The following is a 25,899-nucleotide window of genomic DNA, read 5'->3' as shown; positions in this document are numbered from 1 at the left end:
TATCTTAATATTATTTTGTAACAATTTAATATGCGTTGTAATGGCATATAAACAATTAATGAAAACAAAATGTTCACTCATAAAATCACTCAAAAAGCAATCTCTAAACAAATTCCTACATATAAAAAACCTGATTGAATATCCTAGACAATATGCAATACAATTTTTTTTTCTATTCCACGCAAACGCTTTGCTGATATGATCTTTATGAACATAGAATACAACATCTAACAAATCTAATATACCACATAGACAAATAACGAACTACTTGATCGATAGATACGTTTTCGTTAACGCACGCATGTGAAAGAACATTTTTCTTTCACAACAAAATGCCGGATATCGCTGTCTCGTTTCATCTTATGCATACATTAGCGATTACGTAGGTGAGAGAGATATTTTTTTTCCACCAATCTAAAGCGTTAGCGTTTGTTTTAATAGAAACGTTTGCAACATGTCTATAGTCATTGAATACAAGAAATCTATATTTGAAGCGGTAGGTTTTTTTGCAACTTAAAATGGCAAACAAGCTGATGGCTACCTGATGGAAACTGCCAATCCGCCTGCCAAGAGTGGCAACCACTGACCCCCCTCCCTCCCGCCCCTCCAAGGGAAGGCTCATGTTCAGCAGTGGACAGTTCAAGATTGATACGAATGAATAAGTATATTTATACAAATCATAAGACTTATGCTAGTTATGAATTGTACGTCATTTATAAGTTTGGGTGTAGATGGCTCAGGACAGCTCTTTATGGCAGTCTAAGGGAGAGGCCTATGCTCAGTAGTGGACAGATAACGGCCGAGATGATGAGATATTAAACCTCTTAAGCAGTTTATATAACGATAACAAATCACCGCTTAAAATATAATATCTCTTAATACTCAATCAACATATTGATATAGTTAGCAACTAAAGTTGAAGACACAGTTTTAATATTATATTAGTGATTTTAGAATCTCGTAGAAAAAAGGAGACATATCGTGCTGATCCCAAATAAATATAAAAAAATATTTATTTATTTATATAAGCATATAAATAAATAAATATAAAGACAAAATTGTATTAATGTGTTCAACAACTTTCGTTGCTATCTGTACTAACAACGCATACTACACTCGACCTATAAGCACGGTCTCAACAAAACAAAATGTAATAAAACACACACTACAAACTGTCAAATGTTTGTTCAAATATTTGTATTCACTCAACCAACATCGCTTCAGAATTATATACTTGGCAATATCATGGCGTTATAGTCACCTAACTCTTAATCTTTAAATAACCGACTTCAAGTTGGACAACTTTTATATGGGACCAAAACGTGGGTGACCGAAAACCATTCACATAACATAGTGTATGCAGAAAAAAAGTATAATAAATTACTCTTTTCTGAAATTAGTTATATTAAAAATACACGCATATTACCCAATATATCAATGTAAAAAACAACCAATGGGCCAACACCTGTGAAATATCCCCAACGATTACAGTTTGAAATGCTTCCATTAGAAAATTGGTAGGAAAGAGTTCCTTTGACTATGCTATTTTTATAAACTATGTTAATGCTGGAAATTATTAGTATTTATTTATTTAACTCTTTATTGCACCATAAATAAAAATATACAATGACAAGTGAATAATTCAAGTGAAATACAGTAACATAAATACAGATTGAAATATACACATAAAGGTACAAAAGGCGGTCTTATCGCTAGGGCAATCTCTTACAGACAACCTTTGGTTAAAGCAGAACAGATAGAAATGGGCAAGTGGCGCAAGGGTGAATTAATAATTTTTCCTACATAAAATACAAAAACCTGTAACAGTAGTAGATATAAATTGCAATTCAATTTTATAAGTAAGAGTCCTTGTACTTTCAATTTATTTTAAAAAATTTTCGTATTAGTAAATTTTGGTAGAATAATTTGGTAGAATAGTAGTTTTGGTATTAAAAATATTATAGTGTTTTTATAATATGGAAAAATATTTTCTTTTCATTGCTTTATAAAATACTTATATTTCTTGATATGTAGTTTGGTAAATATAACACCATAGACAACAAAATAAATATTATAACAAAACAACATTCATCTAAACTCTAAAAGCATCTTTACTCACGCTTTCGCATGGCTATAGGCGTGGCCATAGAAGAAGAGACAACAAGACGTTTAAATAAATCTATACAAATAATATTATGTTTATAATATTTACATAAAGAAGTATAGAAGTGCTCATTGAATTTTAATATTATGGAGTTAAAGTTCAGAATACGGAACGGAATGTTTAGAAAAATTAAAAACACCATCCAATTCAGATTTATTTATAAATCGCTTAAAAATGTAACGTGTAAGCTTTTTACGGATTTTAAAAACGCGGATAAAAACCGGTAAAAACACTTTTTTTTGCTACATATCAAATATATACGTATATAATGAGGGTGTCGCCCTCTAGTGTCAAGAATTTTTAGTTCTATTTTCCTTTTACATAACAAAAATATTTTTTTTAATTTCAAAATTCCAAAATTCCTTTAATAACAAATTGATTTCTCACAAAGTACTAGGATATCAGAATCATAAAGAAGATTTAACAACAGTTCGCATTTAGAGTCCATAAGTGTCACGTTTTTTGATTCGTTCCGTATTCTAAGAATTAGAGCTATTATTAAAAAGTATTTATTCGGTACATTTATATATAAAATATAAATATAATTAATAAATATAAATATCAGATAAAATATATACCTGAATCGGCAGCAGTAAAACCCATGACTACGCAATATAGCCAGAAGTCTTTGAACAGTTTGTGAAGTCTGGGTTTTGGATGTTTTATTGGTGGTAACCTTTTGACTAAAACCTGAAAAAGGAAATGTAAATTATAAGATATAATAGTGATTTTGGTTGATTGCCGTGTGGTCCCAGCATAGAATGGGTTACCCCTTTGTCCCGTAGATGTCATAAGAGGCGACTAAGGGAACTTAATGATGGAGATATCTGCAGCGTCCTTTTTAAAAAATTACCGAAGCCTAACTGCCGTTGTCACCAGAGGGAGACTTGTCCAAAAGTCGATTGCTTGAGTACCTCTGTCCCATTCATGTTTCTACCGTGAAGCAGTTGTGTTTGCATGGCTGTGTTTCGGTTTGAAGGGTGGGATATGGCGTGAATTTACTGGGTACAGAGGAATAACACTTGAGTCCTCAGGAATGGCAACGCATGTGGGGTATCATGGACGAAATAGTATACTCTGTTATGTCCATGGTACTGCTCATGTCTATAGGCGACGGTTACCACTTTCCATCATGTGGGCCGTCAGCTTGTTTGCCATTCGAAGTTGTATAAAAAAAAAACCGCCTGAAAGCGTGGCAACTATTGCCAAAGTCCCCCTTAAAGGGGGAAGCTTATGTTGAGCAGTGGACTGTTAATGGCTGATAAATATGAAGACCGATAAATGTGAAGTCACAATACAAACAGTGAATTACGTAAATGTGTACTTTTACTCCAACTTGAGAGATAAAATAATTATATCTCTGCTAATTTGCCACCTCAGTGGTATAAAAAAAGAGATGGTGGTAACATCGGTGAAGTTCTAACAAGGCGAAAGTATATTTTTTGCAATTTTCATGTTTTAATTTGAATCGATTATTAAGAGCTGTGTCCATCGCCTGAATCAAAAAGTTTTAGTTTAAACAATTGTATACATTGAAAATCTTATTAAAAATTTACAATGGAAAGAGAATAGAGACTTAATTCAATTTCTCTGCTTTTTCGTTACTTGCCAAATTTTGACGTATGCACTGTTAGAAGTTCATTGGCGAAAATCTCCGTGTAATTTTTTATACCATTGAGGTGGTAAACTATCATACGGCCCACCTGATGGTAAGTGGTTACTGTAGCCTATGAACTCATGCAATATCAGGAGCATTACGCGCGTGTAGCTGACCCTAAAGAAACCTCTTTAACTCTTTTTTGAAGGACCCCATGCTGTAGTCTCTTGGAAAAACCTCGACAGGGAGCTCATTGCATAACCTAAGCGTTCGTGAGAGAAAACATTAATAACATATAGTAATAATATATAATTACGTACCGCAATCACGGGTATTAGTACGCCAAGATTGCCCGCACTACCGGACGCCTTGAGAACGGGCGCGGGCGAGCGGTCCGTGGCGCGTTCGCCGCCGAGCCCCAACTGCACGAACAACTCGAGCAGACGAGTGAGCAGTTCCAAACGAGCGTTCGTGCCGCGAACATTCGCCGCTATGTTCGCGAGCGCGTTCAGTACTGCGCCGGATACATGCCTGGAAAAAATGAAAGATGAGGGCGAAAGCAGATCAATTGGCTTATCATAACGACTTCACCAGGAATAAACCACATTGGTTCGGGGGGAAAGGGATTATTAGCAATAAAGTTTGACAGCCCCATTGCTAGCAATATGCCCTATTAGATCGACTTCCACATGATTCCCCCTGGAAACCATCATTAACAATTCTTGTTGAATTCGTCACGATGGGCTAACTGACCTGCTTCATCCTCACCTATCATACTTCACTGGTGCCCCGTGGGTGAATACCGTTAACACGGGTGGGGTTACCATTCCATTATCACCCATTAAAAAAAACCACATTGGTTCCCCTAGGAGATTGATCTAACATACATACTGTTATCAATGGGATTATTAGACCCCATTATCAATAAACCCTTTCTTCCCAGTAAACAACTAAGTAAAGAAATATAAAAGACAATGCTTTCGTTTTATACCTGTACTGCTTCTTATCATCGGTGTGATGGTAGGCGGCGCTGGCTGCCTCCACGGTGATGACTGTAAACATTCGCATGATCTCATCGTGGGCGGGCCCCTCGGGGCTGGCCAGCGCCATGCAGCCCAGCTGGTCCACTATCAGCGTGTCCAACGACGATGGGGAGCGGCATAGCCTGTTACATATATTTTAACAGATAACGCATATTGGTACGATTAAAAACAGCGATCTCAATAATCTTAACACTAGATTTAAAACAAATTCAAACTTGCTGTTTCAAAATATCGTTTAGAAAAGACCCATTTCAAAAAAGACCTACGAGTATTAAGTAGTAGGTCTTTTTTGGAACGGGCATTAAATATTCTAATGAGATACCGAAGGATATTTAGGGTCTACTTTTTATTAAATTTAAAACTGTTAAACACTTATTGAACAAAGCCTATTATACACTTAACGGTTATGTTATGACAAATGTGCATGGTGTTAGTCGATCATGTACGGGCTTTTAACGACCATGTAATTTTAGACATATAACATTTAAATAAATACACATATTGTTAGCAGAGATTTAAAAGAGTAACTGTTGGGTTTCTTGCGAGCTCTTCTCAACAGATAACATCTTTCCGAATCCCGCATTTATTAAAAATTACAATTAAAATTTGCCTGTTAACAAGTGTATTTGAATAAAGATAAATTTGATTCTGAGCTCTACGGATGTCACAGTATATACTGCGTTGTCCGTGGTGTTGTTAAGGTCAGCAAACGTTACCAAACAGACGAAATTGTTATACCTGTGACTATCATTACCGAGATATAAATTGTAAGTTATAATCTTATGTCTTAAATAACGAGAAACCAATAGCGTAATGGCGATGAACACGTCTATAATAATTATTTGGAAGTAATATTTATTATAAAATGATTACCGTTGCTGGAAAAACTGCAAAATAGTGTCCGTAGTTTTGGGCGTATCCTTGAGCGCGACGGCGACGTGACCCAACATGATAACGATATTTGTACTGATCAGCGACGATTCACTGCAAAACCATATTTTACTTATTAAATGATACAATTATAATGAGACAACGAGAAAGAAAGAAAGCTAGAGAGAAAGACAGGGAGCTAGAGAATGGGGAGAGAGAGAGAGAGAGAGAGATAGAGAGAGAGAGAGAGAGAGAGAGAGAGAGAGAGAGAGAGAGAGAGAGCGAGAGAGCGGATTATAAAACATAAATATTTTAAGACATAGTCTAATATATTATATAAAGTATCCGGTAAACTTCTCGAGTAAAAAATAACTATATAGCGGGAAAATTTATGAACGCGTACATTTCCATGAAAAACAATTGTTGTATTTAATAAACTGAGACATTCACACTGAGAATACACTGGGTGACCTTATCACTAAAAGCGATCTCTTCCAGGCAACCCTTGTAAGAAGAGGAGTAATTTTTCGGGTATTTCCCCAACTTCATGACAGAAAAAGATATGACAAATATTTTCACCTGTCACTAGTTTCAGCGGTAAACAGTCGGTTGCTGACAGAACCCACGAGCGCGGGAACGCAGAACAAATCTACTGTGAGTGCTGCTTCGAGTGCCACGCACAAATTTTCAATGGCGGCGTCTCGAAGTTTCTCGAACGGTGTCGACTTCACTGGTACACCCGTTGATGTCAGACCTTGGAGTTCTTTTCCCTGTACTGTAATAGATGTAAAACATTTAAAGATCTTCTATAGTTCTGGTGTGTCTTGTCCATCTCAGGATTCGAGTTGAACTTTTAGCTTACATAAAGACAAGTCTAAAAACACATAATATGCCTTTTTAAAGCTAACTCTTTAATACCTCTTGGATCTTAAATATGCAATGTTCGCATCTCTTATTGCAAAATTTAATCAATTTTGTCTAATTTCATTAGCCCTCCCAGACAAACAGAAACAATTGAAAAAAAAAAATAATATTATTCCAAAAAATTAAATTTATACATTTTATTGCCCATTCGAAATGATAGATAGATAGATAGATAGATAAACACTTTATTTGAGCCATTTAACACACGTAAATTAATAAATAAAATGAAACAATTTGATTATTTACATTTTTTCAAATATAAAACAACATATAAAACAAAAAAATTAATATTGGAGATATGTTTTCAGCAAGTGTGTCGCAGTGACCCAAAAAGGCTACAGCTCAGTGATACCTTTGCTTAAAAGCAAAGCACTGATTTTCAGCTGCAACCTGAAGTAAGGCTACACGGACGCGTGCAACAAACCCAGAGTGTTACCAATTTAACCTTTTATTTTGACCTGTGTAACCAATTTAATAGCAAAAGGTAAAATTATATTATATAGATACATACTTATATAGATGATGCATAAATAATATATTTCATTAATTAATTAAACATAATTTTTAACATATACAAATAATAATTCACCACAGTAATTATGTTAAAAGCAGTCGCTACCAGGCAACTAATCCAAATGTTTGCTTATTTAATAAATGTTGCTTTATCAACTTTTTAAAAATTGATTTGGATGCAGCTAGTCTCATTGGAGGGGGTATGTTATTCCAGCATTTAGTCGCCTGGTGGCGAAAACATCCGGTAAAAGCGACTGTCCTATGGTTATGAACCGCCAACGGGGGCCGCGTTGATCGAGACACATTACATCCATAATAATTGTTGAAAGTCGGAAATTTGAGTTTTTTATATAGATATTCAGGGGATTTAAATTTCACAAGATCAAACATAAGTACAGCAAGATGCAATCGTCTACGTGAGTCCATGTTCAACATAGATGCTTCATTCAAATATGGTGTAATGTGACTACGAGGTGAAACAACAAAGCAAAAGCGACAGCACGCATTCTGAATCCTCTGTATCATTCGACGAGATGAAGAAAGGAGACGAGGCCCGTAGACCAGATCACCATAATTTAATCTGGATAATACAAGAGATTCACAGAGTGTAATTCGTGATCTTTCTGACAACAAATTTCGTATCTTGTATAATATTTTAAGTCGATAAAAGCAATTCCGGACCAAACCCAACACATAGTTTTCAAAACGTAAATTACTGTCAAAAAGCACACCAAGGTTCTTTGCCTCGCAAACATGTTCAATATTTGTATCACCGATCTTTACAACTAGATTATTATTCGATGCCTTCTCAATTTGATTTTTCGAGCCAATTACCATATATTTTGATTTTAAAGGATTAAGAACAAGAGCATTATTATTAGACCATGCAGCGATGCGATCTAAATCTTCATTCATTTTCTGAACGGCATTAGATATCCCAATTTGACTTCTAGATATATACAGTTGTACATCGTCCGCATAACAATGATAGTTACAGTTCTTAATAACATTAGGGAGGTCGGCACTGTATATAATAAATAGAAGTGGGCCCAGTATAGATCCTTGAGGAACTCCACGCTTCACCAACCTGGGGGAAGATATCATACAAGTACCATCATCCTTCAGCAATTTAACCGCCTGAAATCGCTCTCCTAAATAACTCTTAAACCAATTAATCGAGTGATGATTAAACCCATAATATGACAATTTAGAGAGTAATAATGAAATATTGAGACTATCAAATGCGCGGGAAAAATCAAGTAAAGTTAATATAGAGCCTTGACCATTATCTTGAGCAGCCAATATGTTGTCTGTCACATCAAGCAATGTTGTGACAGTGCCTCTGCCCTTTCGAAACCCCGACTGGAAAAGCGGCAGTATCTTGTTGACTTCAATGTATTTTAATAATTGAAAGTATATGGCTTTTTCCAAGATTTTAGATAAAAAAGGCAATATACTAATAGGTCTCAGATCTTTAAATTCCTTTGGATGGTCAACTTTAGGAAGAGGAGTAATTAATGCCTTTTTCCACTGATGAGGAACCACACCTGTTACAATTGATTTGTTAATTATATCAGTAATAATAGAGAGAGTATGTGGTAGGGTAAGCAAAACCATGTCTCGACTAATACCATCAGTCCCAATTGCGTTTGATTGTATGGACAAAATATACTTGGCAACATCATTTGAACTGATAGGTTCCAATCTAAAACTAGGCGTCGTTGTATTAAACCGATGAAATTCAAAATAGGTTAGCTGTGAAATAAGGACTGTTTCAGGTCCGGGCACTTTTAGAAAATATTTATTAATACTATTAGGGTCGTTAAAGCTGTCAGGAAGATAATCACTTTTACAAGGATCTATTAATATTCTATCCCTCAAATTCTTCCAAAACACTTTACTATTACTCGTATTAGAGTTAATATAATGATTATAATAGGCTTTCTTCTCAGCAGCAATACTCATAGACACTGTATTTTTGAGGTCTTTATAATATTTTTTGTCCCTCTCTAATTTAGACTTACGATATTTATTATGTGCTTTGTTGCGTAAGTCAATCATGCACTTAATTGTATCAGTTATCCAAGGAAGTGACTGATGACGTTTGAATTTTCTCGTCATTATTGGAGCATGCCTGTCGAAAAGGGACATAATAAGCGTATTAAATCTATCGACCATATCATCAACCGTGCTCATACACGAAACAGATGCCCAATCATGTGTAAGAAGGTCCTCATTAAATTTATTTATGTCTATATTTTTTATGGGTCTATATGTCACAGATCTAGGTGGAATTTTAGATTTCCTTAATGTGAGAGTAACATTTATCATCGCATGACCAAGTGAACCAGTAATATTTGTGACAGAAATGTCACGGATCCTACAATTTGTACATACAAGATCAATTAAAGTATCGGAACCAACTGAAAAATGTGTCGGTTCATTCACTATCTGTTTAAGATCCATACAGCTTAAAAATTGGTTGAATTTAATTACACTGTTATTCGAACTATCGAGTAAATTGATATTAAAATCACCTAGCAGCACAACGTGATCATAGTTTGAAAAATATGTTACCGATTCGGTTAATGCATCAATAAATAAGTCTACGTTTAACCACTGTGGTCTATACGCCGTACCTACAATAACACGATAACCATTTACTATTGTCGATAGCCACATCTGCTCAATACCTCCATTGGGATGCTTTACATAGCGCACGCGCATGCCTTGCTTAACATAAAAAGCTACACCACCCCCTCTACCGCCACGCATGTACTGCGGACGCGGCGTGTTCCTTAGCCGGTACCCTGGCACCGTGGGGGCACGCGCCTCCTGGCCTGCCGGCAACCATGTCTCGTTTATCGCCACAATATCCGGTTCGAAACGATTCATTGCAATAATGAAATCATCATGACCTGTGTTCAACGATCCCGCATTATATAGCGCTAACTTAAAAAATTGACTTTTCATCATCATGGCATCGCATATACACATGCATATATATATAAGTCATAATTGTACATTTGTAAATATATTTTTGTTAAATTTGTATTAATTAATGTAATAAATAGTAGTAGATAAATAGACACAACACATACTTCAAAATAATTGCAAAAAAAAGAAAATAGTAAGCTATTAAAATATAAGTAAAAGGTGTAAAAAAACAATAATCGGTACATGTGTAGTATCAATACAAACGGTTCAAGATCATAGGATATTATCACTGCGACACACTGGTTCACCCTACTTTTATATGTAAATAGCGGAGTAGCCGTACAATGTGTATAAAAAAGGAAAATATATACAAAACCACTCAAGCTATTAAACAATAAATAAATATACTCCAAAATTGTAAAAAAATTGACTAAAGCATGCAATAAATGTAACAAAATACCATAAAAAAGAAATAAAACTAACACTACCTCAAGCTTTTGTACACTGATAACAATAAAATATAGATTATAAACAAATAATAATGTTTTTTGTACATTTTTAGAAATTTCGAAGAAAATGTAATTACAGCAGTGTACTAAATATGTGTAACGTAGAGATTTAAAAAATAGAGCGAACCGCTTCCGGACCAAAAACTCGAACAAAATCATCGTCCGTCCGCAAACGCAAACGTGGAGAACCTTTATCGTGATATTGCCGTACATATATCCTGCCTTCCTTTGTCCACACGTAGCGCCATTTATACTGATTACAAAAAGTCCGTGCGCGTCGAAATAGTTGTCTGTTAACCTTTGTCAACCTCTCATTTACATAAAAGCGACGCGGTACGCCCGGCAGCCCTGTTCCTTCCGTGGTGGCACCGCGGCGTACCCGCGCAGCCTGTAGCAGCTGATCACGGGTAGCACGGCGCGCCAGTCGTACCACAATAGGACGAGGGCGCTCCGAACTCACTTCTAGAGACTCTGCCATGCGTCCCACACGTCTCGCACTCACTATGTCCTGATCGGACAAATTAACACCCAGCTTAACAGCGAGAGTCGTAACAACATGCGACAGGCTTTCCTCTTTTTGCTCCGAAATACAAGATATTTCTATATCGTTTAATAAAAGATCTTGATCTCTATCGTTGATGTCCATTTTTAACTCGTTAATAGAAGCGAGAAGTGATGTGTCACATTGCTGCACACCGGACATATTGCCCATCCGATTCTCCAAGCTATTAATGCATTCGTCTATCTTATCCATACGACTCTCGCATGCACTAACTCTACTTGAGATTGCAGTCAATGTCTCATTTAAAGTTTTTAACTGAGCCCGTGTCGACTTCATTTCATCTCTAAAAAGACGTATCTCCATAGTAAGCGCTTGTATATCCGTTATTTCGCTGGTGGTATTTGGAGTGGTATCATTTAATATTGACTGCTCTGCCAGAGAAATATCCATATGCAAGGGTGAGCCCGGAACTGCTCCTCCGCGCTGCACAGTAACACCATCTACTGCTGCTCGAACAGGAGTATTCGTATTGTCGAATTTAGGTTGCCTGCTTTTACACATCACACACCGCCAAGCATCTCTATGCTCCTTCGTTAAGGTGTTATAAAAGCGCTGCTCGGATATATTTGCGCAATCCAAATCAAAGTGTTGATTACATCCACCACAATAAAGATATCTCTTGTTTTCAATTAATTTAAGGCATCCAGCACATTGTATTTTGTCTGACGACATTGTAAAAAACAAAAAAAAAACAAAAAAAAAAAAACAACAATAATAATAAAATAAAAAAAAAAAAAATCAAAGGATGAATTCCGAGACTTGAACCCGCAACCTCCGTCAATGTCGCACTTTGCGCTTGCACCTCCGCGCCAGCGACAACTTAAGAAACTTTTTCAAAATTATGAAATATATATACAGCGCAGTGAGTGCGGTTGTGAGTAATTACTGAACAATTATTGACATTGAAACTCACAAGGTCACTTAGCACAATTCACGGTCACTAAGTCGAGTAGAATTTAACGGTTAGAATAACTTAATTTAATCACTACATCAAAACTATTTCAGATCCAGAATAATGAAATATAGAGTTTTAAAGGTTACACTTTAAGGAGCAGAATCATTACTTTTGAAATCCAAATATACTTGTTTTTAACAATTTAAAAGATAAATGAATACGAGAACTAAAAATACACGTCCGCAGCTGTCACCGCGTCCGTAAAACCTAAAAAAAAAAATGCAATTTCAACTGAGTAAAACGTCTAAGAGGAAATTTTTGTTTTTTTTTTTTTTCAAAACTAAAATTTTATAAATTATGAATTTGTATGAATACTTAGTAAATACTTAATAATAATAAGTAAAAATTAAAATCAAAACAAAGTAACAAATTTATAAACACATACTTTTTCGTACAATTCGTGAACCATGCTAATGAATAAGGGCCACTATGGAGTATAAAACTAGTCGAGCAACCCAGTAAATAAGTATTTATTTATTATGTATATGAATGAAGCCGAGTTTCTTTTACTTTTACATTGCCAGATGTATGAGAAAGAATTAAAACGCCAGACTGCTGCTGTCTTGCGCAATTTGACACATGCTGCAACGAAAACGTATCTATCAAGGCACTAGTCGCTTGGCTGTTGAAGCAGTTGCCATGCGAGATAGACAATGCCTGAAATTTTCATCATCACACTGTAATAGTTAAAACTAGTCAAATAGCAAATTGTGATAACTTACGTGTGACCTTCATATGTTCCTTGCCGGTTTTTTCTAGCTCAAGCTTGTGCAACTTGAACAGTATCGGCGATGGGGTAACGAGGAAGTCTCGCAAGCAATATATCGATGTATTCGCGATTGTCGGAAATTTCGTTGCCAATTTACCGAGTCCCTGAAAAGAAAATACGAGCATAAATGTACAAAAGGGAAAGAAATTGAATCGTCATCATGTATATTGAAAGCCTTCCTCATAGATGGCCATAAAGAACGGCCCTGTATCAACTGACTCCCTGCAATGCATTTCAAGTCGTCACTCCATCTAGTGGGGGGTCGTCCTACCCTGCGTTTGGCCGTACACAGTCGCCACTCAATGAGTATAAGAATGAGTTAGATTATTGAAATTTTTTCGACAATGCTATCCCGCTGCTTTATCTATCTATTGTAATAGGTTACACCGTGTGGTCTTGGCATAGAATGGGCCACCCCTTCTTTCCCCGTGAGTGTCGTTAGAAACGACTAGAGGAATTAATGGTCGAGGAATAGGCAGCAGTACCCTTCTTAAAACATACCAAAAGTAAAAAACTGTGGTTGCCAACCCCCTTCCTAGTGTGACAGTAATTGTCATTGGCAAAACACCCCTTATGAGGAAGGCCCAGCAGTGGACAATTAACGGCTCATATAATAATAATTGTAATAAGATTATTAATATTAAAAATAAATTTTGTATAGGACAATACAGGAATCTCTTTCAAACTACCTTTAAAGGAATCAATAGAATGTACTCACTTCAAGACAGACCATCAGAAGGGGCATGTGAGCTAATATCAACTTGTGATTGTGATTTGAATTTATCTTCTCTGTTAAACGTCCACATAGTGAGTCCGCACCTAAAACGTGACTTTTATTATAAATATAAAAACTATACGCAATATTAAAACACGACAGTTTAAAAAAAACTATTAAAAAGTATGAAGGAAGTAAATATATTCTCATGTGAAATTAATATGTACAAATTATAAAAAAAAATATTGTCTAAAAAATAAACTATTTATTTGTAATATATTTTACTATGAACGACTATCTTCTAAGCATGATTTTGTTCACATGTGTTTAATGAAGATAAACATGGCTGTATCCTAAACATTCTAACAAAACAATACATTCTAACAGTAGTAAGCGATCATAAGCTACGCTATATACATCTTAATATCGCAATATGACCATATATTTTATCCTTCTCAATACAGTAAAAGTTCATTATTCGCGGGATATACGTTCCATGAATATGCCGCGAATACAGAAACCGTGAATATAGAAAGCTGAATCACTTATACAGCGGCAATTGCATTTGACAATATACTTTAGGTGTAGTTGTAATAAGGTCTTTTTTATTTTTTATTACTTTTTTATTACTCCTTTTGTCCACGCGTTTATAAAGGACACCAATATACATCGATTAGATCCGTAAATAAAGAAATCTTTAGACACAAATATAGGAATTGGGTTGCAATTTTTTAAATCACGATTAATGAAAACGCGAATAAAGGAAGCGTGAATAAGGAGCTTTTACTGTATTTGTGAAAATGTGTTTGTTTGTTACCTTTTAGCGCCTCGATTACTTACAAATCTCAATGAAATTTGGTATATACATAAATTAAGGGATGGAGAAAGATATAGGCTTGGTATAATTCTTATGGTTAATGAACATATTACAGTACACAGTATAGTATAAATATAGCCTATTTGAAATATTTATAACCTGTTATTTATCTTAACGACGATTGTAAAATAAAGCTTATGTACAAACAAAAACAAAACAAATAAAAATATTTAACTCATAAAATCAATCAAAAGCATTGTAAATTAAGCACTTTTGAAGTATAATTTGTACATAAAACTAAACAACCTTCACCATTGAAGTTTTTAAGGTTGGAACCGGAAAATATTTAAAAAAAAAAACTTCATATAAACCGAGCGGTCATATATTCGATTTAGTATGAAAAATATGAATGTACAAATATATATAATGCAATATTTGACAGATGAAAAAAACACGCCACAAAATAGAGCTAAACTTCTTAAAAATGCATACGTATTTAATAACGTATGTTTATACCTGATAAGACTGATCGATGAGGCAAATTCTATATTTACTAAAGAAAGCTAATCTAATCCGTCAACCAAATTTAATTTCAATCGATTGGAATGCCATTCACGAAATAATTCCTCGGACAAAAAATGAACTTTCTTCCTTACACCTAGGTTCAATTTTAAATATCAACACTATAATATTGACTTTTAAAATTGAAATATAACATTAGATTTAAAATAGAATCAATGTCAACGTAATTAAGTCCAATTTTATATTCCGTTCAAGGGCAACCCTATGAATTATTTAGTGAAACACAGTTGGTGATTTTTTATGATCATTTCATCCACTAAACTGCGTATAGTAAGATACATTAATAAAGGATAAATAAACATAATGAAATCAGTGGCATCCGTTAGAATGGCACTAACACCATGCTGTACAAGTTAGTCGGTAGGGTTGTCACTCTCACACGAGTAGAGATACCTATTAATATAGTTAGAGCGTTTATAAGTGCTGGTACATCATAGTCCCCATCCACTGTAACATTATAACAAATTATACGAGTGTGAACAATGTTGATTTTTTTTTATGGGTGAAAATGATATGGTAACCCCGCCTGCGCTAACGGGATACGCCGGTGGAGCACCAGTGAAGGGTGATCGATGAGAATGAAAACAGGCCAGTTAGCCCATCATGATGAATTCATCAGGAATTAATCATGATAATTTCCAGAGGGAACCACGTATAGATCGACCTGGTTGGGTATATTGCTAGCAATGGGATTCTCAGTCTCCATTACTAACAATCCCTTTCCCCCCGAACAATGTTGATTGATACCACAATGATATAGACACTGCCGCGACATATACAAAGTCAGTAGTTAAAATCTGATATGAAACATGAAAAACTTTAGGTCAATTTATATTTCCGAATTACACCGCATCGAGAGGGGCAAAAAAGGCAAAGGAAACAACCATACTAAAATTACAATTAATACACATTATTTTCACGCGGTTTATTTCTAAAGTACATATAGCTTTATCCAATTTAAATGTTATAAAATTGTACGAAGGAGAAAAAACTACGTAATGAATTTTCGCATTGCAGATAGAGATACTACGAATATTCACCACGCGTATCTATTCTATGTACCATTTTAGCGCGGTTTATTTTCCGCGTCTTATAGTTCATAAAACTTCTATATGACAGAATTGTATGAAAAAATGCGTGATAAAAAATCATAATACATGTTTTGTATTTAAATTACAATCTTTAATTACAACAACAAAATTTTAACCTCATAAATACAGAATTAGTGGAACGTACATATGTGAGATTTATCGCATTTTGTAATAGCTCTTAAGTGTTAAAATTCGTTTTAACCTGTGGAACGAGATTATTAATTTTATCATTAAATTTTATCGCGTATCTTTTCGAATATAAATATGATAAGGTTGGAATGCTCGTTATTGATAAAAATAATGAATACATAACAAGTAAACATAATAAATGCAAGCAAAATAGGAGATATAATAAAATATATAGAGGGTAAAACTAATAAAAATTAGCATCGTTTAGTATTCCCCAAGTGAAAATGAACATTTAAAAAAAAATAAGAAATTTCAGGTTCCCATATTAATTTGACAACTGGAAGCTCTATATGTCATAAAGGGTATCACGAGCATCGAGGGAAAAGATTGTTAGTAACAGGGATCTAACAGCCCAATTGCTAGCAATATATCCTAACAAGTCGACCTCCACGCGGTTTCCCCTGCAAACCATCTTGGTTAATTATTTATGACCAATATGGGTCAATACAAACAATGGTACAATATAAACCTATGGACCAATAGACCTGTTTCATCCTCGCCTATAATCTCTTACTAGTGCCCCACCAGCGTAGAGCAGGCAGGATTACTACTCCATTATACCCTTTTAAAAAAAACCATGGGCATAAATGGACATTAAAAATTTTACTTTATATTTATTTTGTAATGTCTATTTCTGTTCATGTCTACAGACGATGATTACCATTTATCATCAGATGGGCCATCATCATATTTACCATTCCATGTTAAATAAAAAAATAGTGCTAATGATTTCTATTCTACTGTGTAGAAAGTACAATGTTTGATAAATAAATTGTTATGAAATGAATTATTGTAAACTAAAGCGTTTACATACCGGTCTCGTCACCAATAGCCCATACAAGTAGATCGACGCACGCCGAATTGGCCATCACATTCACTTTAAATTTGTTTACCGAGGCGTAATTGCTCTCTCTGTCTTCCCTCTCAGAGGCATCGTGGTGTCGACTCTGCAGTTCCGTTTGGCCACTTAAGAAGAGGCATTTCACGAATTCCTAGAAAACAATAAGAGTTTTATTTAACCACCTACAAACAAGAGAAATAATTAAATGACAAACATTATTTTTTGTCGGTTAGTTACTTGACTTGTCTAAAGTAGAGAATCGAATGTTTTTTGGGTAGGCAAATATGACATACGAGTATATAGACAATAATGTATATTATCAATCGAAATTGACCGTGTGGTCCCGGCACCCGGCCGGCCACCTCTTCCTATCCTGTGAGTGCCGTAAGTGATGGTATTGGATGGTATCAACGTGTGATGGTATTTGAATAAAGATAATTTGAATATGCTACAGAATATATATACAGTCCATGTGATGGTATACAGATTCTGTTACCTATGGACGCCTACAACACTATTCTGTTCTTTAATATAAAAGAATACGAGTAAATTTTATAAAAAAAAATCTTACTTGAACATCTTTAGTAAACGGTCCTGGTAGATTCTTTTGATGTTGCAATAATTCCCGTAACAGTGTTACCATTACCAAATTCAGCGTTTCCGAGAACGATTTATATGGAAATACCTACAAAAAAAAAAATTTAATAGTGTTTATTACTTATTATGCGAACACATGGCCGATGGCATTCCTCCAATTGTGCTAAGGACGTGCGCACCAGAGTTGGCTCCGGTTCTTACGCGTCTTTTTCGGCTCTGTTACTCATCAGGTATAGTCCCAAAGTTTTGGAAGACTGCTTTGGTGCATCCGATCCCTAAAAAAGGAGACCGCTCAGATCCAGCTAACTATAGGCCCATAGCTATCACTTCCTTATTCTCGAAAGTCATGGAATCAGTTATTAACCATCAACTGCTCCGGTACCTAGAGGATCGCCAGCTGATCTCAGACCGCCAGTACGGCTTTCGACGGGGACGCTCGGCTGGTGATCTTTTAGTTTATTTAATACACCGATGGGCAGTGGCAATCGAGAATAAGGGAGAGGCCTTAGCTGTTAGTCTGGATATTGCGAAAGCCTTTGATCGGGTGTGGCATAGGGCACTAATCTCAAAACTACCTTCGTTTGGGTTGCCTGCGAGATTGTGCAGTTGGGTCGCCAGCTTTCTTAAGGAACGTAGCATTAAGGTCGTAGTCGACGGAGCATGCTCTGACTTAAAACCTGTGAATGCTGGTGTTCCGCAAGGCTGTGTACTATCTCCAACACTGTTTCTTCTGCATATCAATGATATGTTACAGATCAGTGATATTCATTGTTATGCGGACGACAGTACAGGAGATGCATTATACACCGGTCATGCAAAGATCTCGCGGGCACATACCGATGAGCTCCGGAACAGACTTGTGTCTGAAATCGAAACTTCACTCGATAAAGTTTCGATCTGGGGTGAACGCAATCTTGTTCACTTTAACCCTAAGAAGACACAAGTCTGCGCGTTCACCGCAAAAAAGACACCGTTTGTCGTATCACCTCACTTTCAGGGCACTTCCCTTGATAATAAGTCGAGTCTGGGGATTCTTGGCGTCGATATATCTAGCGATGTCCAGTTTTGCGGTCATCTGGAGGAAAAAGCTAAGATAGCTTCCAAAAAGTTGGGGGTGCTCAATAGGGTGAGACGGTATTTCACGCCAGAAAACCGCCTGAAACTGTATAAAGCTCAAGTGAGGCCACACATGGAATACTGTTCTCACCTGTGGGCAGGAGCGCCACAGTACCAGCTCCTTCCGTTAGACCGCATTCAAAGTCGGGCAGCTCGAATTGTTGACGATCGGCGTCTTACTGTCCGGCTCGACCCACTGAAACTGCGTAGAGATGTTGCATCTCTGTGCATCTTCTACCGAATTTATCATGGGGAGTGCTCTGAAGAATTGTTCGGATTGATACCTGCTGCAAATTTTCACCATCGTACAACCCGCCATAAACTAAAATTTCATCCCAACCATCTGGACGAGTGGCGGTCCTCCACCGTGCGTTTTTCAAGGCACTTTCTTCCTCGCACAACCACTCTTTGGAATCAACTTCCAGCAGCAGTATTTCCGAACCGATACGACAACATAACCTTCAAGAAAAGAGCTTATTCCTTTTTAAAAGGCCGGCAGCACACCTGCAATGCCGTAGGTGTTGTGGGTGACCATGGGCGGCGGTAGTCACTTACCATCAGGTGAGCCGCATGCTCGTTTGCCCCCTGTGTTGTAAAAAAAAAAAAAAAAAAAACATAAAAAATTGAAATAATTAATTTTGCTTGTATGTAATTAATACCGTCTAGTTACAATTTTATATTAATAAAATTGTAATTATTAGTCATAGGTTATATGAGTACCGATCCAATATCTATATATTGGATTCCTCTGAACACTGATGATGAAAAACAGTCATCACCCATTTCGTTATCGTCCACACTGGTCGGTCGGATATTAATTTTGATCGGCTGCTACATTTCGATATTATATATTGAATAACCGATATTTTACACATTTGTTATTGAACCATTATAAATATTTTAAGTACAATGTATAAATATTGCTAAATATTACTCTCCTAGTAATTATACTAACTTGAATTTGTCCTGACGCATATATGTCCTCAGCTTCTTCATCCAAGAACGCCAATAGATCTTTCGTCAATAAATCTTTGGCCAACGTCAATATAGATTGCAAGTACGCCACGTAAAATTGTACATTGATCCTCTTTTCGGGAGATTCCGAAAATCTCATATAAGGGAACTGATTGAAGCTGGATCCAAACTTGTGGAAGAAGTATGTGGTAGGATCATAAGGTACTGAACTATAGCTGTGCAGGGAACCTCGTTTAATGGTACCTCCGCTGCTATCAACAGTGTCTGTGCCATTTTCTACAATATTCTCATTGTTAGGATTTAGATTCCCTGATAACGACCTGGGGATAATGGGTCTGAACTGGTTGAACTTCCTCTTCTTATCCAAGGTGGAATACTCGAAGTTTGGTTCGGGTTCTTTGGATTTCACTGGACTACTGGGTTGGGGAAAGAGACGGCATAGCAACGGAGGATCGACAGTCGCATATCTGCCCATAGATCTAGCCAACCCTATGAGTACTGGTATTGTACTTTTGCAGAGTTGGAGTTTGGAGGTCGTTTGAGAGTAGTCTTTACTCTCGTGGCAGGTAATGATTATCTTCGTCAGATTGGACATAAGCTCAATTTGGGCTTTGATGATCTCTTCTCTGATGGAAGGCTGTTTGGCTGCTATGTCCGAGAGAAGTGTGTTCAGACAAAAACTGAACTTCTCCGACATAGGAATACCTGGAACAAATAATGTTATTAAATATTTAATTTACTATAAGAATTAAAAATAAATGCTAATCAACGTGGTAAGCGCATTAATATACTGAAGAAGGTTTTTGGAGAAAAAAGGGAGCTTTGGATAAGATGTCTAACAAATCATCTAAAGTATTCAAAAATAAAATACTATTTTTTTAAGCCACTGAAGTGGCAAACAAGCATACGGCCTACCAGATGGTAAGGAAGTTGCCAAAGCCTATGAACGCCTGCAATACTAGAGGCATTACGCACGCATTGCGGATATAGAATAAACCTCTACCCCTTTTTTTGAAGAACCCCATTTTATAGTCTTAAATTGTGTTATTGTTAAGTACTAAATACATTACTTAAGAACGGGTGAACTCATTGACATTTTTTAGTAAATAGTCATAGAAAGTAAATTAATTAGCCACTTGTCTAAGGGGATGGGATAGAAGAGCGAGAAGAGCATCTAATATGGGATAGAAGAGAGTTAGAGCAACAGCAACAATATGTAGTTTTAGTATCATTTATTTTATTTATTTAACCGTATGGTAAATACAGTCCTTTTAATAATTAAAAAAAAAGATAGCAATGTGAATGGTGAATAAATCATATTTCTTCACAGCATTCACACACACATACAAGTAACACAATTCATTAAAAATATATAATGGTATTTACATTATTATATGGATAATAGTAAAAATATACATACTTTTTAAACATTGTAGGTACATTTTAAGCGATATCCGATTGTTAAGATTATAAAAATTTATGGTTAGGTAATTATTATTATTATAACATAACTGGCGACATTGACACATCAATTTGACACCATCTGACCTTCATCTATATGCGTAATGACAACAATCATTGTACATAATGAAGGGGGAACAATTCTTCATACTCTATTATTTATTTACAATGATTAAGTCATTATAAATATTTAAAGGCGTATTTTAACTTCTAAATCTTATCACTAACAATCCCCTCCCTTTCCTACCACAACATTCTTTTCTGATGCGAATTAATGGAGTGGTAACCCTGCCTGTGCTATCGGTATACGCTGGTGGGTTACCACTGAGGGATGTTAGGCGAAAATGAAAGCATAGCAGTTGCATCGTAACGAATTCCACAAGAATTAACCACGATGATTTCCAGGTGGAACCAGGTGAAGTTTGACTTGCTAGTATTGGAACTCCTATTCGTCATTATTAACAATCCTCCCCCTCCAACCAAGCTAGTCAGCTGTTTGTCCTATCTTACACTAATGTATGATTTGTTTCCATACTCGTCTCTTATAGCTAAAAGTGGTGACACGCTGTATATTTAGCTTAGCTTTATCACCAGCAAGATTCCTACCTTCCCTTCCTTTTCCGTGAGTATCGTAAGAGGCAATTAAGGGAGCTTATTGTTCCAGAAATGGGCAGTAGCGTCTCTCTTAAAACATCATGAAAACCTTAAGGTTTTGATGATATTTTCACAGTCAGCTGTGATTGCCAACCCATCTGCCAAGCGTGACAACTACTAGTAACCCTCCCCCCCCCCCAATAGGGGGAGGCCTAATTGAGCGAGAGACATATAATGGCTGATATAAGGATGTAACCAGCGAAATTAAAAGATACGAAGGCATAACATCTTAGTCGTCAGGAATAGCAAGTGTCATAAGAAGTGTCATGGGCGTAGCAGTGTCTGTGATGTCTATATTGTTGGGTATTGGCTACGGTTAACAATTTTCATGAGGACTGCCGTCAACTTGTTTGCCATTCTGAGATGTATAAAAAAAACTTGTATTAAATAATTTCCATTTTAAGTTCCATAAAAAAAATCACTACACGTGTAGTAAATAGTTTACTATGACGCAATCACCGTCATTTTAACTAAAATTACAACGATAAGTATCATTATAAATTTTCCTAAAATTATGTCGTCGAATTAGATTTTTCATTGTTACAGTTTCACAAATAAACATTTGTGCATGTGTGAGCTTTTAAAAACGAAAATTAAGTTCGGTGTGTGTGTAGGGTTCAATATACTTTAAAAATGAAAATTGGTTGTTTACTTTCAGTTTATTTTTAGAGTTAAGTATGCCAAATATATGCCAAACTCCCCTGAAAATTATTGAAAACTTGCGTTACATAGATATATAAATAGATAAATGTAAATACTCTTTATTGTTTCCTCCATAAGATTACAATAGTAAACTTATTACAAATACAAACAATTACAAGAAACTATGACCCTAAGAAAACAATGGGCAGCCTTATCGCTAAGAGCGATCTCTTCCAGGCAACCTTTGGATGGAGAAAAGTAATTTAATTATAAGCAGTGTGACTGGAGGCATCAAACTCTGTTTGTTTTTTAAATACATATAGAGATATGTGTGTGTGTATATATAAATGTACATTTTAAGTTACTAATACATACTAAAACAAACCCATATATACGAGTACATATAAATATGAGAAATACTATTATTTTTTTTATTTATTTATTAAATACAAGAAATTTACAACGCGAGTATATTGGACCCCGCACTAGGCGAACCTGTATCGCGGGAGTCCATAAGAGATTACCAAAACACGCTGATTTACAAATATAAATTAGTGATTTACATATATATATATATATATATAGACACAAATTACGAATATGACAACCTGCTCAGAGAGAAGTTCTTAATTTTTGTTTTAAAACTTGGTAGGTACCATACAATTTGTATAGACATTGATATGATTATTTCATAGTCGAAAATCTTGCACAGCAAACGATTTGTCATAAAAACTTCTGAAATGTACTGGTGTCTTTAGCTGAAGGCTCTCAAACGACCTTAGATTAAGAGAATGAACCATATGGAGGAAGTCAAATCGCTCCTTTAGACAGCATGAGAAGAAGGTTTAAAAAGGATATTATGGAGTAGTAAAAGAATAGAAATAATGGTAAGATTGTTATAATTTTTTTAACATTCGATAATGTGTACTCCGATGTTTTTTCTCATATTAATTTTATCAGAATCAAATTTGCTTTGCGGAGATAAATCTAGTTATTCCTTTTTAAATACTGAACCCAAACCTAAAACTATTTCAGTCTCTAAACGTACCTAATTCATGGTACATTAAATAACGCACTTGTCTATTTTGAGTGATTTTACATTTTCGCAATACCTGACACCAACATACTAGTATGTTTTGTAAACATTTCAATTTTAGATAATTATCTAACGATCATCATTATTGTCGTTAAAAATGTGGCATTTATTTTTAAACGGCCAGCTCTATATACAAATATGGTATAAAAGGGGCAAATGCTTCACACACTTTGTATCGTTTGTGATAAGTAATCCTTATACACGCAAAATGGTGAAAGGCCTCCTCGTTCTGATCGCAGTTGTGATGCTGGCTGGTCTTGTAAGTATCCACTATTTTTTATGATTAAATCAAACAAAATATTATAATATTTTCCCAATGATTTATTCCCTGTATATTCTATAGCGTATAATATAGCATAGCATAGCATTTTTATTCAATTTTTTGGTGAAATTGTTCAGTTTCATTACTAGAATACTTCATTATACAATGATAGTGATTTTGATTTCATCTTGTATATAAATATTACTAGCTGTATCCCGCGGCTTTGTCTACGACCATAAATATAAAAAGTACCCTATGTGTTATATTAGAAGTTAACCTACCTATGTACCAAACATTTAAATATGCAAATTTATAAATTCAATATAAAAAAAAAAATTATATAATTACTAAGATTAGTAATATACCAACATATAATTTAAAAAAATTATGTTTCAGAGCCACCAGCAAGGAGTGGGCCAAGGTGGTAAGCGTTAATTATTCGATGTGAATATACAATTTTCATAGAAATGTATAAAATACAAAATTATGTGTATTACTGACAGCCAATTTATAGATTTCATTGTTGACATTTACGGGATGAATGAGACAATACAAAAAGTGTTAATATAATTATATCAGATGCAATAAATCATAAAGATACAAGAAAAATGAAGTCTTGTATAATAAAATTAAATAAAAAATATAGGTGATTGGATAACGATCGTTGTTCTCCCGATTAAAATTTGTTTTTTTTTTTAGGTTCTGGAGCTGGAGGCGTTGGCGGAAATGCCGGTGGTAGTTTTGGAGGTATATATTAGACATAGACATTTAGTTTAGACTTCTAGATTTTGTTATTGCCTACAAATCAAAGTTAGTATTTAAAACACCACGAATGACACCACTATTAATACAAAAAAAATACTACTTAATTTTAGATTAAAGATTTCTCATGACAGAGACAAATAAAATTAAAATGGTAAAGCCTTTTACAATGTATAGGATTTACCCACATGTTAATTCCATGGTAGTTTTATTATGATTGAATTCTCGTTTTCTGTGAAATATAATTTATAATAGAATGTCTAGTGATACAATGCACTTATTAGTAAAATGTAAAAATATTTATACAACTTTACAGCTGGGTTCAGTTTGGGAGCCAATGCTGGCGGACAGGCTGGTGGTCAGGCCGGTGGACAAGGAGCGGGTGGGGCTGGCAAGTGAACATATTTACGGTATGGACCAATACACAATGGATTTTTGCCATCTCCCATCAATGTTTTCGTTTTAAAGTTAATCGGAATTAAACAATAAAGCCAAAGGAAATAAATTTTGTGAAATAGCTTCATATATAGATTTTTTATCCATCTTTATGAATACCTCTGACTCAGCCTAATTTCTGTTAGAATCATATCAATATGTGTTTTTGTAAAGGGTGGAATATACTAACACACTGGGTTCAAAGGCAAAACATCTCTTATGATGTTATAGTCCATTTGTTTAATACTAAGGTATAAGAAAAAAAAAACAAATCCATCGATCCCAATATATTTTTTCTTATTTATAACTTTCAATGTGAAATACAGTTATTATAAAAACATTATTATTTGTTACAGAAAGAGAAAACACTACACTGCGTGAAGAGATCAACATGCTAACATTTACATTTAAAATCCATTCATTACTAACTAATGCTGCATTAGAATAAATATACACACATATATATTTGTCAGTTTCATTTTAAACAACCTATGCTCGCGACATCGTTCGCGTGGCTTGTTTTTAGTATTTGTCTTTGAAAATATTTACTTAAATAAAATATATTCTATAATTTACACACTATACCTAGCTTTGAGATCTTAAGAGAGTTCATACTTTAATTTACCAAAGTGTGTTTCACGTCACAATTATATGTCAATGTTCAAAAACAATTTTCAATGTTTTAGATTGATCATTTAAAAAGTGCTAGACCTAATATGTTTGTTACTTACTGGAATGATATCGCCTTTTGTGTTATGGGGGTATTTATGAGGGATGATAGGTAAGGATGAAATCAGGTCAGTTGTCCTATCATGATGAAT

At 35.1% G+C, this 25,899-nt stretch overlaps 1 protein-coding gene and 1 long non-coding RNA gene across 3 annotated transcripts in view; one reads left to right on the top strand and one right to left on the bottom strand.

The window, feature by feature from the left end:
* The window catches only part of LOC113514863 (phosphatidylinositol 4-kinase alpha), a 52,354-nt gene that overhangs the window by 23,549 nt on the left and 2,906 nt on the right, over positions 1–25,899 (bottom strand). For both annotated transcript variants that reach the window (XM_052896165.1, XM_052896166.1), the window contains exons 3-12: positions 19,747–20,471; positions 17,650–17,763; positions 17,052–17,229; positions 13,562–13,662; positions 12,797–12,947; positions 6,254–6,449; positions 5,678–5,788; positions 4,753–4,926; positions 4,082–4,292; positions 2,743–2,854 (exon numbers count right to left, since the gene is read on the bottom strand). In XM_052896165.1, the coding sequence (XP_052752125.1) occupies positions 2,743–2,854; positions 4,082–4,292; positions 4,753–4,926; positions 5,678–5,788; positions 6,254–6,449; positions 12,797–12,947; positions 13,562–13,662; positions 17,052–17,229; positions 17,650–17,763; positions 19,747–20,471 (2,073 nt within the window). The remainder of the gene's footprint in view (positions 1–2,742; positions 2,855–4,081; positions 4,293–4,752; positions 4,927–5,677; positions 5,789–6,253; positions 6,450–12,796; positions 12,948–13,561; positions 13,663–17,051; positions 17,230–17,649; positions 17,764–19,746; positions 20,472–25,899) is intronic.
* On the top strand, positions 23,771–25,541 carry LOC113520023 (uncharacterized). Its single transcript, XR_008252982.1, has 5 exons — positions 23,771–23,878; positions 24,278–24,305; positions 24,581–24,628; positions 24,960–25,053; positions 25,435–25,541. It is a non-coding gene; the product is annotated as an uncharacterized LOC113520023 (long non-coding RNA).

The sequence above is a fragment of the Galleria mellonella genome, unplaced genomic scaffold (genome assembly GCF_026898425.1).
Source record: "Galleria mellonella isolate WM207_F2 unplaced genomic scaffold, CSIRO_AGI_GalMel_v1 utg312, whole genome shotgun sequence".
Lineage (NCBI taxonomy): Eukaryota > Metazoa > Arthropoda > Insecta > Lepidoptera > Pyralidae > Galleria > Galleria mellonella.
Note: the sequence above shows the minus strand (reverse complement) of the source record. Positions and strands in the feature narration are given on the sequence as shown.